Source organism: Drosophila virilis, unplaced genomic scaffold (assembly GCF_030788295.1).
Source record: "Drosophila virilis strain 15010-1051.87 unplaced genomic scaffold, Dvir_AGI_RSII-ME tig00000574, whole genome shotgun sequence".
NCBI classification, from domain to species: domain Eukaryota; kingdom Metazoa; phylum Arthropoda; class Insecta; order Diptera; family Drosophilidae; genus Drosophila; species Drosophila virilis.
This window is the reverse complement of record NW_027212813.1, coordinates 248158-262794: the sequence shown is the minus strand read 5'-3', so window position 1 is coordinate 262794 and position 14637 is coordinate 248158. Positions and strand designations below refer to the sequence as shown.

The 14637-nt window shown below is 40.4% G+C and overlaps 1 protein-coding gene across 1 annotated transcript; it reads left to right on the top strand.

Moving 5' to 3' along the window:
• The first annotated feature begins 12184 nt into the window (after positions 1–12184).
• On the top strand, positions 12185–14232 carry LOC138911483 (uncharacterized). The gene is made up of 2 exons (XM_070210785.1): positions 12185–13868; positions 13952–14232. Exons 1-2 carry the CDS (start codon positions 12185–12187, stop codon positions 14230–14232), a joined length of 1965 nt encoding a protein of 654 aa, XP_070066886.1.
• Positions 14233–14637: the final 405 nt, after the last annotated feature.

Here is a 14637-nt window from a genome sequence, read left to right as displayed (position 1 = left end):
AAAGCATCTCACACATTTTCCAACCACCTTGGATACGGTCTTCCTTCCACCAATCGGACAAAACTGCAACCGAATATGAGCAAGAAGTGCCCGTGGACCAGCGTGTAAGTCCCGATTGTGAAACCGTGTGATGACTGAGTTTGTGATGGGGTGGTGACACGGGAGAATTATTGGATGACGAGCGTCGAAATTCAGTGAAGAGTTTTTCAAGCGCCCATCATCCAAAAAAGGGTTAAGTGATGCGATACAACTGACGGTTTAACAACTCTTCTCGATTGCAATTGATCTCTTTCCACAGGTGTGCTCTCTGGACGAGCCTTAGTAAGAGTTGGGTCCCATGTTGTAGATCAGACACTGTTAGTCCAGGATGCCTGCTTCTGTGTATGAATTTATAAATATATCCGAATATACGCTGCATTGTATCAAATGAGTTGACGTATTTACAAGTGACAGTTATATCAACGAAGGGAGAGTTCTGTCCTTTCTGACAAGCAAGAAACAGGCCAGTCCAATTTTTTTTTAACTAGAAATTCTGGGCCGTTGAACCACAGTGACGATTGATCTAATTCACTGGGCGTAGATCCTCTCGAGAGTATATCTGCCGGGTTGAGTGAAGTAGGCACGTAAGGCCATTTCATGCCATTAGTTAGCTCTTGAACTGCTGTGACGTGATTAACCACAAACACATTGAGCTTGCAGGGCTCGGTCCTTATCCAGGAAAGGCATACAGAAGAATCCGTCCAACAGTAGAATTTTCCATCGAACTGATTCATTTTAGATATCTCACGCATGAGATTAGATAATAAGATGGCACCACAGAGCTCTAGCTTTGGAACTGTGATTGTTTTCAGAGGAGCTACACGCGATTTGGAACACAACAGCTGACAACTGGCTGATGTTCGTCGAGAAAGGACGTAGACACAGGCCCTATATGCTTCGATGCTGGCGTCGCAGAAACCGTGAACTTCTAACTCTGCTGCAGGTATTGACACGAGACGAGGAAATTTAAGAAACTGTGCCTTCTCAAAACTGCAGCAAAGATCATGCCAAGCTGTTGCCAGTGATGATGGCAAGCTCTCATCCCACTCAATCTTTTCCTTCCAGATCTGCTGCATAAAGATTTTAGCCTTGGCAATTACCGGCCCTATGAGTCCAAGCGGGTCATACAAGCGAGCTATGGTCGATAGTATTGACCTTTTGGATGGTTTAGATCTCTGCTGAATGGACGAAAACGAAAACAACAATCGATCCGACGCTGAGTCCCAAGCGAGTCCAAGAGTTTTGGTGATGTCGCTACCATCATCAAACATTAGGGAAGATTCTCTGTCCTCTACGGGTATCCCTTTAAGTACAGCAGAATTGTTTAGCACCACATTCGCAACTTAACGCCCCTTGTCAAGATTCCAGCCGTCTGATTAAGAAGTTTCTTTGCTTCTTGAATTGAATCACCCCCTGAAATGAGGTCATCAACGTAGAGGTCACGCCGCAAAATCCGAGATCCAATGGAGAATTAGTTTCCTCATCCATAGACAGCTAATGCATAGCAGGGATAGAGAGGAACGAAGCTGGCTTTGTTCCGTATGTAACTGTATCCAGCTTAAAAATCTTTATATCCTGTTCTGGCGAGTCTCGCCACAGAATGCATTGGAGAAAATCATCCGGTGCTGAAACGCATACGCAGCGATACATTTTTCCAATATCTCCTGTTAGGGCGATCGGGAAATTACGAAAGCGAAAAAGGATATGAAACAGCGAGCTTTGAAAAACAGGTCCAGCCATCAATAGTTCATTTAATGAATAACCTGACGAGGTAGCTGCTGAGCCGTCGAAAACGACTCGCAATTTTGTCGTTGAACTGTCTTCTTTAAAGACAAAGTGATGACGAAGAAAGTATTGACAAAGTCCTATAGGCTCTGGAGCAAAAGGCGACCTATGACCAAGATCCAAATATTCCTTTAGAAAGTTTGAATATTGAATCTTTAGATCTGGACGATTTTGTAGTTTGCGTTCCAGGGTCAGGAACCGACGAAAGGCTTGTTGGTATGACGTCCCCAGACATTCCAAACTTCGCTTGAAGGGTAAACGAACTGAATATTGGCCACTAGGCAATCTGATATGAGTCTTTACGAAATGTTCTTCACAGATGTTTTCTTTCTTTGAAGTGGTAGGTGTACTTTCCAAGCATGATTCTATCTCCCAAAATCTTCGAACCAATTCATCAGCACGTTCTTCAGAACTTGACTCAAGTTTGCCCGCAGTATGCTACCACTCAAGCGCGGTCCGCCTCCAGAAACTACCCAACCAAGCCGTGTTTTTTGAAGACACGGTAGTCCTGGGAGAAGCCTTATCTGGCCGACGCTGAGAGGGTCGTTCTTTAGGCAATTCAAGCACAGTGCAACTCGTTTTGCCTCCCTAAGCCGTAATGCAGGGGTCAAATTGCCAAATCGAGAACAATTATGTATACTATGACCAGGGCTATCACAAAAGACGCAGACAGGGGCGTCGTGGTTAGTGGTGATAAATGACGATCTACTGGTGTTAATTTCTCTAGTTTTTCCCACCTGATGGCTAGGGGCATAGCTTGCCATAGCAAAATTTACGGTTTCTATTGTTCGGCATCTCTGCTCCAGAAACGTAGCCATATGCTCCCACGATGGTATTAAATTAACGAACGACGAATCCTCTAGCCTTGGCTTGTGATATTGGGACCAGCTTTTGTAAAAATAATCTGCACAATGATGCCTCCAGCGATTTGTTCGGAGTTGCCCATGCTCTTTAACGCGCTAAAATGTGCGTTGAATTGGTAGGATAACTCCCTTAGCGACACGGCCGATCCACCTGCCACCCTCTTGAGCCCCAATATCTCAAGTATGTGTGCCTGAAAAACCAAACGTCTATTATTAAACCTTTTCTCCAATAAATTAAGATCTTTGGCATAATTATCGTTTGTTATTTCCAATGATCGAATCGCGTCCAGCGCTGTATCCTTCAGGCACGATCGAAGATGCTGCAGCTTTTCGATATCTGCTAGATCAGGATGATTTTCTATGACGGTTGTGAACATAGAATAAAAGTCGGCCCATTCTGTGTAACCACCACTGAACGTAGGCAACTTTATTGAGGGTAGTGTTGGCGGTGCTTTAGCTCTAACTGTCTGCGAGGGCAGCACAATGTTGCGAAATGTTGAGCAGGGCAATATTGAGACACGTTTCGCAATTTCACTCCGAACCGAAATTTCCATAGATACTGCTGACTCGTCGAAGTCCTCACGCAATTGGTTACCGATTTCATCAAAGTCTAGTTCTTCGAGGCTAGTGTGAGTAATATCAAATGAGGTCTGAAGCCGCTCGATTAGCTTCAGCCTAACACTAAGACCGCAGTCATCAATTGCACTAAGTGGCGAAGTAGTTAGAGAATTTCGAAGTGTTTGCAAACTGTCATAAATTGAAATTGCTTTGCGCTTCAGAAAGGTCACCCTGTTAGCAGAGGACACTGCACTAGTGGCATTATTTTCGGTTGCCATTAGAAGCGTGATAGAAAGCGCGTGCGAAACTAGCTGAGTAACTAACAACGGTGATCGCTAGTACATGCAAACCGTTCAAAAAACAATAGTTGTACAATAAGAACTTCTGCGAACGTACGTGTCAAGCTATGTAATGAAGCAACGGCAATAGCTTTTACATAAGTACCGCACGAATGAGCAGAGACTTTAAGCGACCGAGAGAGTAGGCAAAGCAACGGCGATAAGTATGTATGTATATAAAGTGCACAAAACGAAATGTCAAGTGGTGCCTTTTAAGATTATTGCTTTAATGTAAAGCAAATAATCTTACAACAACAAAAATAAAAAATCACGTCGGGGTCACCAAATGTTGCGCTCTTGAGCTTTTTCAATAGCTTTCACAAATAGAAATAATTAACTATTAATTTTTTGTGTTCAAAATTGTGGCCGATGCGTACCAAATGCATGAAGCGAACTGACAGCATCGAGGCCTTCGCATAAGTAAAGGAACCGATGTCAATTTTGCTGGATCTAGCTCCAAATATTTACCCTATTTACTCAAGAAACAGGATTTCGGTATCGACTTGTATCGATTGCTTGGGGGAAAGGAAGTTATCGATTTTCGAAAACAAACTCAATCTGCGCATGTACTAAGAGGACCAACAGCTCAAATTTCAAATCTCTAGCTCTTATAGATACTAAGATCCTTGCGTTCATACATACGGACGGACGGACAGATAGACGGACATGGCTAAATTGATTCGGCTGTTGATGCTGATCAAGAATATATATACTTTTCGGCCCGGAGAAGCTTCTTTCTGTATTTTATATACATTTACATTTTGCAAAAATACAATAACCCCTTTTATCCACTTTCAATGGGTTCAGGGTATAAAAATAAATAAGTTCCTTTCGCAGGATTCGAACTCGCCACTAACTATAAAACCTGCCACCGCCTCCAGTCAACAACCACACCATAATCGAGTGCTAGTGAGAAGAAAACCAATTAACTTAGTAATACCAAAAACAATACAATCGCAACTAAAATGCTGTTGTAAAATACGAAGCAAACGTGCATGAATGTGTGAGGTGTACATGCATACAGATATTCTTCGAATTTGCGATGGTGCCGCAAACACGTGTTTCTTAACCGTTCCTCATGAAATGTTCTACAGTATATCTAAATGTACCATAGAATATCTGAGTATTCTCAAAAAATAAATTGCAGTTATATTCTAGCTTAAATGGTGGGCAATGGAAGTTGGGTTATTAACTTGATATATAGCTATCAGGTAGTACCGCGAATGAGGCGATATAAAAGGAATGACACTTGACATATATATATACCTTTCTACAGTTAACATGTCAATTTTGATGTATCTAGCTCTTATTATTTACCCTATTTACTCAAAAAACAGGATTTCGATTGATTGGGGAAAGAAAGTTATCGATTATCGGAATCAAACTCGATCTGCGCATGTACTAAAAGGACCTATAAGTAAAATTGCAAGTCTCTAGCTCGTATAGTTACAAACATCTTGCGTTTATACATATGGACGGACGAATAGACGGACAGACAGAGGGACATGGTTAGATCGAATCGGTTGTTGATGCTGATCAACAATACATATATTTAATAGGGTCGGAGGTGCATTTTTCTGTTACATACTTTTACATTTTTAACAAATACAGTATACCCTATTAACCCATTTTCAATGGGTTCCGGGTATAAAAAAATAATAAGTTCCCTTGGAAGGGTCCGAGCTCGCAAATAACTGTACCACTTGCAACCGACTCCACTCAACAACAACACTAATAATCGAGTATTAGTGAGAAGAAAACCAATCAACTTAGTAATACAGAAAACAATACAATCGCAATTATAATGCATGAATGTGTGTGTGTACATGCATACAGATATTCTTCGAATATGCGCTGGTGCCGCAAACACGTATTTCTTAACCGATCTGCATGAAATTTTCTACAGTATATTTTAATGTACCATAGAATATCGGTGGAATCTCAAAAAGTAAATTGCATTAAAATTCTAGCTTAAATTGGTGGGCAATGGAAGTTGGGTTATTAACTTCATTTATAGCTATCTGGTAGAAGCGGACATGTTAATTTTGGTGGATCTAGCTCTTATTATTTACCCTATTTACTCAAAAAACCGGATTTCGACATCGATTTATATCTATTGCTTGGGGGATATGAAGTTATGGATTATCGAAAACAAACTCGATTTGCGCATGTACTAAGAGGACCTTCAGCTAACATTTCAAGTCTCTAGCGATTATAGATACTAAGATCCTTGCATTCATACATACGGACGGACGGAGACAGACGGACATTGCTAAAAGGACTCGGCTGTTGACGCTGAACAAGAATATGTATACTTTATGGGATTGGAGAAGCTTCCTTCTGCCTGTTATATACATTTACAATTTCCACAAATACAAAATACCCTTTTTATCTATTTTCAATGGGTTCAGGGTATAACAAAAATAAGTTCCCTTCGCAGGGTTCGAGCTTGCAACTAAGCGTAGCACTTGCCACCGCCTCCATTCAACAACCACATTAATAATCGAGTATTAGTGAGAAGAAAACCAATTAACTTAGTAATATAGAAAACAATACAATCGCAATTATATTGCTGTTGATAAATACGAAGCAGACGTGGATTAATGTGTGTGTGTGCATGCATACAGATATTCTTCGAATTTGCGCTTGTGCCGCAAGCAAATGTTTCTTAACCGATCTTCATGAACTTTTCTACAGTTTATTTTAATGTACCATAGAATATCTGTGCATTCTCAAAAAGTATATTGCACTAATGTTCTAGCTTAAATGAGTGGGCAATGGAAGTTGGGTTATTAACTTTACTATAGCTATCAGGTAGAAGCGGGAAGATGTCGATAGGTTTACAATGAATTATACTTGATATAGACATACTATTCTAGAGTTAATATGTCAATTTTGGTGTATCCAGCTTTTATTATTTACCCCTTTTATTCAAAAAACAGGATTTCGATATCGATTTGTATCGATTGCTTGGCGGAAAGGAAGTTATCGATTATCTGAAACAAACTCGATCTGCGCATGTACTAAGAGGACCTACAGCTAAAATTTCAAATCTCTAGCTCTTAAAGTTACTTAGATCCTTGCGTTCTGATCAAGAATATATATATTTTATAAGGTCGGAGAAGCTTCCCTCTGCCTGCAATATATATTTACATTGCACAAATTCAACATTCCCTTTTTATCTAATTTCAATGGGTTCAGGCTATAAACAAAAAAATGGTGCCCTTTGCAGGGTGCCAGCTCGCAACTAACCGTTCCACTTGCCACTGCCTCCACTCAACAACCACACTAATAATCGAGTATTAGTGGGAAGAAAACCAATTAACTTAGTAATACAGAAAACAACACAATCGCAATTATATTGCTGTTGATAAATGCAAAGCAGACGTGAATGAATGTGAGTGTGTACATGCATACAGATATACTTCAAATTTGCACTGGTGCCGCAACCAGGTGTTTCTTAACCGATCTTCTTCAGTATATCTTAATGAACCATAGAATATCTCTGTATTCTCAAAAAGTAAATTGCATTAAAATTCTAGCTTAAATTGGTGGGCAATGGAAGTTGGGTTATTAACTTCATTTATAGCTATCTGGTAGAAGCGGACATGTTAATTTTGGTGGATCTAGCTCACACTATTTGCCCTATTTACTCAAAAAACCGGATTTCGACTTCGATTTATATCTACTGAATGGGGGAAATGAAGTTATGGATTATCGAAAATAAACTCGATCTGCGCATGTACTAAGAGGACCTTCAGCTAACATTTCAAGTCTCTAGCTTTTATAGATACTAAGATCCTTGCGTTCATACATACGGACGGACGGAGACAGACGGACATGGCTAAAAGGACTCGGCTGTTGCCGCTGAACAGAATATATATACTTTATGGGATCGGAGAAGCTTCCTTCTGCCTGTTATATACATTTACAATTTCCACAAATACAAAATACCCTTTTTATCTATTTTCAATGGGTTCAGGGTATAAAAAAAATAAGTTCCCTTCGCAGGGTTCGAGCTTACAACTAACCGTAGCACCGCCTCCATTCAACATCCACATTAATAATAGAGTATTAGTGAGAAGAAAACCAATTAACTTACTAATACAGAAAACAATACAATCGCAATTATATGGCTGTTGATAAATACGAAGCAAACGTGGATTAATGTGTGTGTGTACATGCACACAGATATTCTTCGAATTTGCGCTGGTGCCGCAAACACGTGTTTCTTAACCGATCTTCATAAACTTTTCTATAGTATATCTTAATATACCATAGAATATATGTGCATTCTCAAAAAGTATATTGCATTAGTGTTCTAGCTTAAATGAGTGGGCAATGGAAGTTGGGTTATTAACTTTACTATAGCTATCAGGTAGAAGCGGGAAGATGTCGATAGGTTTACAATGAATTATACTTGATATAGACATACTATTCTAGAGTTAATATGTCAATTTTGGTGTATCCAGCTTTTATTATTTACCCCTTTTATTCAAAAAACAGGATTTCGATATCGATTTGTATCGATTGCTTGGCGGAAAGGAAGTTATCGATTATCGGAAACAAACTCGATCTGCGCATGTACTAAGAGGACCTACAGCTAAAATTTCAAATCTCTAGCTCTTAAAGTTACTTAGATCCTTGCGTTCTGATCAAGAATATATATATTTTATAAGGTCGGAGAAGCTTCCCTCTGCCTGCAATATATATTTACATTGCACAAATTCAACATTCCCTTTTTATCTAATTTCAATGGGTTCAGGCTATAAACAAAAAAATGGTGCCCTTTGCAGGGTGCCAGCTCGCAACTAACCGTTCCACTTGCCACTGCCTCCACTCAACAACCACACTAATAATCGAGTATTAGTGGGAAGAAAACCAATTAACTTAGTAATACAGAAAACAACACAATCGCAATTATATTGCTGTTGATAAATGCAAAGCAGACGTGAATGAATGTGAGTGTGTACATGCATACAGATATACTTCAAATTTGCACTGGTGCCGCAACCAGGTGTTTCTTAACCGATCTTCTTCAGTATATCTTAATGAACCATAGAATATCTCTGTATTCTCAAAAAGTAAATTGCATTAAAATTCTAGCTTAAATTGGTGGGCAATGGAAGTTGGGTTATTAACTTCATTTATAGCTATCTGGTAGAAGCGGACATGTTAATTTTGGTGGATCTAGCTCACACTATTTGCCCTATTTACTCAAAAAACCGGATTTCGACTTCGATTTATATCTACTGAATGGGGGAAATGAAGTTATGGATTATCGAAAATAAACTCGATCTGCGCATGTACTAAGAGGACCTTCAGCTAACATTTCAAGTCTCTAGCTTTTATAGATACTAAGATCCTTGCGTTCATACATACGGACGGACGGAGACAGACGGACATGGCTAAAAGGACTCGGCTGTTGACGCTGAACAGAATATATATACTTTATGGGATCGGAGAAGCTTCCTTCTGCCTGTTATATACATTTACAATTTCCACAAATACAAAATACCCTTTTTATCTATTTTCAATGGGTTCAGGGTATAAAAAAAATAAGTTCCCTTCGCAGGGTTCGAGCTTACAACTAACCGTAGCACCGCCTCCATTCAACATCCACATTAATAATAGAGTATTAGTGAGAAGAAAACCAATTAACTTACTAATACAGAAAACAATACAATCGCAATTATATGGCTGTTGATAAATACGAAGCAAACGTGGATTAATGTGTGTGTGTACATGCACACAGATATTCTTCGAATTTGCGCTGGTGCCGCAAACACGTGTTTCTTAACCGATCTTCATAAACTTTTCTATAGTATATCTTAATATACCATAGAATATATGTGCATTCTCAAAAAGTATATTGCATTAGTGTTCTAGCTTAAATGAGTGGGCAATGGAAGTTGGGTTATTAACTTCATTTATAGCTATCAGGTAGAAGCGAGAAGATGGCGATAGGTATACAATGAATTATACTTGATATAGACATACTATTCTATAGTTAACATGTCAATTTTGGTGTTTCTAGCTGTTATAATTCACCCCTTTTACTCAAAAAACAGGATATCGATATCGATTTGTATCGATTGCTTGGCGGAAAGGGAGTTATCGATTATCGGAAACAAACTCGATCTGCGCATGTACTAAGAGGGCCTACAGCTAAGATTTTAAGTCTCTAGCTCCTATAGATACTAAGATCCTTGCGTTCATATATACGGACGGACGGACAGACAAACGTATATGGCTATATTGACTCGGCTGTTGATGCTGATCAAGAATATATATATTTTATAAGGTCGGAGAAGCTTCCCTCTGCCTGCAATATATATTTACATTGCACAAATTCAACATTCCCTTTTTATCTAATTTCAATGGGTTCAGGCTATAAACAAAAAAAAGGTGCCCTTTGCAGGGTGCCAGCTCGCAACTAACCGTTCCACTTGCCACTGCCTCCACTCAACAACCACACTAATAATCGAGTATTAGTGGGAAGAAAACCAATTAACTTAGTAATACAGAAAACAACACAATCGCAATTATATTGCTGTTGATAAATGCAAAGCAGACGTGAATGAATGTGAGTGTGTACATGCATACAGATATACTTCAAATTTGCACTGGTGCCGCAACCAGGTGTTTCTTAACCGATCTTCTTCAGTATATCTTAATGAACCATAGAATATCTCTGTATTCTCAAAAAGTAAATTGCATTAAAATTCTAGCTTAAATTGGTGGGCAATGGAAGTTGGGTTATTAACTTCATTTATAGCTATCTGGTAGAAGCGGACATGTTAATTTTGGTGGATCTAGCTCACACTATTTGCCCTATTTACTCAAAAAACCGGATTTCGACTTCGATTTATATCTACTGCTTGGGGGAAATGAAGTTATGGATTATCGAAAATAAACTCGATCTGCGCATGTACTAAGAGGACCTTCAGCTAACATTTCAAGTCTCTAGCTTTTATAGATACTAAGATCCTTGCGTTCATACATACGGACGGACGGAGACAGACGGACATGGCTAAAAGGACTCGGCTGTTGACGCTGAACAGAATATATATACTTTATGGGATCGGAGAAGCTTCCTTCTGCCTGTTATATACATTTACAATTTCCACAAATACAAAATACCCTTTTTATCTATTTTCAATGGGTTCAGGGTATAAAAAAAATAAGTTCCCTTCGCAGGGTTCGAGCTTACAACTAACCGTAGCACCGCCTCCATTCAACATCCACATTAATAATAGAGTATTAGTGAGAAGAAAACCAATTAACTTACTAATACAGAAAACAATACAATCGCAATTATATGGCTGTTGATAAATACGAAGCAAACGTGGATTAATGTGTGTGTGTACATGCACACAGATATTCTTCGAATTTGCGCTGGTGCCGCAAACACGTGTTTCTTAACCGATCTTCATAAACTTTTCTATAGTATATCTTAATATACCATAGAATATATGTGCATTCTCAAAAAGTATATTGCATTAGTGTTCTAGCTTAAATGAGTGGGCAATGGAAGTTGGGTTATTAACTTCATTTATAGCTATCAGGTAGAAGCGAGAAGATGGCGATAGGTATACAATGAATTATACTTGATATAGACATACTATTCTATAGTTAACATGTCAATTTTGGTGTTTCTAGCTGTTATAATTCACCCCTTTTACTCAAAAAACAGGATATCGATATCGATTTGTATCGATTGCTTGGCGGAAAGGGAGTTATCGATTATCGGAAACAAACTCGATCTGCGCATGTACTAAGAGGGCCTACAGCTAAGATTTTAAGTCTCTAGCTCCTATAGATACTAAGATCCTTGCGTTCATATATACGGACGGACGGACAGACAAACGTATATGGCTATATTGACTCGGCTGTTGATGCTGATCAAGAATATATATATTTTATAAGGTCGGAGAAATTCCTTCTGCCTGTAATATACATTTTCATTTTGCACAAATTCAATATTCCCTTTTTATCTAATTTCAATGGGTTCAGGGTATAAAATAAATAAGTTCCCTCCCAAATAAGCGCAGCACTCGCCACCGCCTCCATTCAACAACCACATTAATAATCGAGTATTAGTGAGAAGAAAACCAATTACCTTAGTAATACAGAAAACAATACAATCGCAATTCTATTGCTGTTGATAAATACGAAACAGACGTGGATTAATGTGTGTGTGTACATGCATACAGAAATTCTTCGAATTTGCGCTTGTGCCGCAAACACGTGTTTCTTAACAGATCTTCATGAAACTTTTTACAGTATATCTAAATGTACCTGTTTGGTCAAGTGACCGGTAGAGATAACAGCGACGGCTGCGTGCAGTAACAGCAAAAGACAATAATCATAAATACAGCTTAAGAGCAAATGATGTTTGCTCTTTGTAGGTTGCTGTCTGCTCTCTTCATCGGCCCTTTGCCTCCTTCATTGACGCCCGCTGGATACAATTCGCTCGTTAGAAATGTCAAACGCTAATTATGCTGCCGCTCTAGAACTGCTTGATAAGCGTTTTAATAAGAAGCGTATTTTTTCAGGCACATATTGCATAAATTTTGAGTTTAAGAAAGGTGGATAAGGATGCGACGAAACAACTGCGTGAAACTCTCATTTACGTGCGTTAAAATCGATGGGCAGATCGCCGGCTGCATCATAGTACACACACTGCTGCAAAAGCTAGATAGCGCCACGGAAGCTAGCTGGGAGGATGATGCGCCATTGGACGTCATACCATCATGTGAGCGGCTTACAGCTTTCATTGAGCAGCGTTGTCAAAGGCTGGAAAATGCGGATCATGCGACGGCAATGAACACGCCTGGCTCCCAGGTGGGCCAGAACAACAATAGTAGAAGAACGTTTGTGGTGATTAAGAATGGAACATATGCATGTGTATTTTGTGAAGCCGCAGGCCACTCCTTTTACCCAAAACTTATGCAATGTTTGCAATTCGCAAAATTATCGCCCTCGCTGCGCCTTCATGAAGCTAAACGGCTTGCGCTGTGGCTTAATTGCCTGCAAAGGGGACATCAGCTGAGAGTCTGCGGTTTCAGTACTTGCAAAGTCTGTGGAAGCAAACATCATAGCCTGTTGCATCTTGGCAACACAAGCAGTCACAGCGTTGCTTCTAGCTCACACAATGTTCAAGAAGCAGAAACTCATACGTCATCTCAAAACATCCTGGCGGAAACTTCATCGTCGACACTCTCCATCGACCAGCATCTTAAGCATGATGTCATCCTACTTGCCACTGCCGTCAACAATTTTAAAAATCCCGCTGGCTCTTTGGTGCCCTGCCGTGCGTTGCTCGACTCTGGGTCGCAATTGCACATCATCACCTCTCGTCTTGCTCATCAGCTTCAGCTGCGCAAATTCAATTCCACAGCAGTCGTCTCTGGCATTGGTGATGCAGCGTTTTCGTCAGATGGTTTTTCGGTAAACATCAATGTCCAATCTCGAGTGTCTGAATACTCCACATGCATCCCGACATTGATTGCACCATCCATCACCGATAATCAGCCTGGCTTCACTCTCGACCCTGCATCATGGAACATTCCGTCAAACATACAACTAGCTGATCCTGAATTCTTCAAATCTCAGCAAATCGTAATGTTGATCGGAGCCAGTCTGTTTTTCGATCTGCTTTGCGTTGGCCAGATCAAACCAGCTGCTGGACTGCTGACACTGCAAAAGACTCGCTTTGGTTGGGTCGCGACTGGAGGTGCTGCATATGCAGGAAAATCATCGCTCGTGGCTAGGCGATTTGTGATGAATCCAGATCTGCTGGTAGACTCGCATCTGCAGACGAATGCACAGATTGACGAATTAATCCGTCGGTTTTGGGAGCTGGAATCTTGCACCGAGCCTGAGTCATCCCCGAACAGGGAGGAGCGTGACTGCGAGGCACACTTTCAGGCCAATTTTAAGCGTCTGCCGACTGGCGAGTATTCAGTTCGCTTACCGCTTCGACTAAGCCTGGATCAGCTGGGTGACTCCAATCAACATGCGCTTCGCCGATTTCTTAATTTAGAAAGGGAACTAGACCGCAACCCAACTTTGAGAACCCAGTATGCAGCATTTATCAAGGAATATCTTGACTTAAATCATATGTCACTTGTTAGCTTAGCTGCATTGGGCCAATGCAAATACTATCTGCCACATCACAGCGTGCTGAAGGAGGATAGTACTACAACCAAGCTAAGGGTCGTGTTTGAGGGATCAGCAGCTACTACCTCTGGACACTCGCTGAATGATGCACTGATGGCAGGTCCTACCATCCAACCGAAACTGTTTCGATACTTACAGGCGACATATGCAAAATGTATCGATGCGTACGAGTCGAACCAGCAGACAGCTATCTTCAATGTATCCTGTGGCGTGATTCTCAGCATCAGAAGATACAGACTTACAAATTAGACACTGTCACCTACGCCACCAAACCAGCATCGTTTCTCTCAGTGCGGGCTATGCACCAACTGGCCATGGATGAGCAGCAGGCATTTCCTATTGGCGCTGACATTATTAAAAGGGATTTCTACGTGGATGATCTCATCTTTGGTGGTATCTGTGTTCAAGAAGCAGTCGAGATATTGAAGCAAACGTCTGGACTATTCGCCAAGGGCAACTTTTAGCTGCGAAAATGGTGTTCTAGCGACGCTACTGTACTCCAAAGCATATCGGAAGAGGATAGAGAATCGCTGCTTAAGTTCAACGATGGCAGCGATATCATGAATACGTTAGGCCTCGTTTGGGATCCCGCCTCAGACTGTTTTCTTTTTTCTTTTTCTCCACTGAGGCTACCCTCGACACTGACAAAACGATCAATCCTGTCCTTAATTACACGTTTTTACGACCTCCTTGGTCTTGTTGAGCCTGTAATAACAAAATCTCAAATTTTTATGCAGGATCTCTGGAGAGAAAAACTAGACTGGGATGAGAGCTTGCCTGTACACTTAAGCACAGCCTGGGTCAACTTCTGCGCTGATTTTAAGCAGACTCAGCAATTCCAGTATCCCCGTCGTGCACTCTCATCAGAC

What these genes read in the sequence shown, in the direction of transcription:
- LOC138911483 (XM_070210785.1), top strand. Translation starts at nt 12,185, where the DNA reads ATGCGACGAAACAACTGCGTGAAACTCTCATTTACGTGCGTTAAAATC. An exon ending in GAATGATGCACTGATGGCAG is followed by an intron (nt 13,869 to 13,951) that starts GTCCTACCATCC and finishes TCGAACCAGCAG; the next exon opens with ACAGCTATCTTCAATGTATC.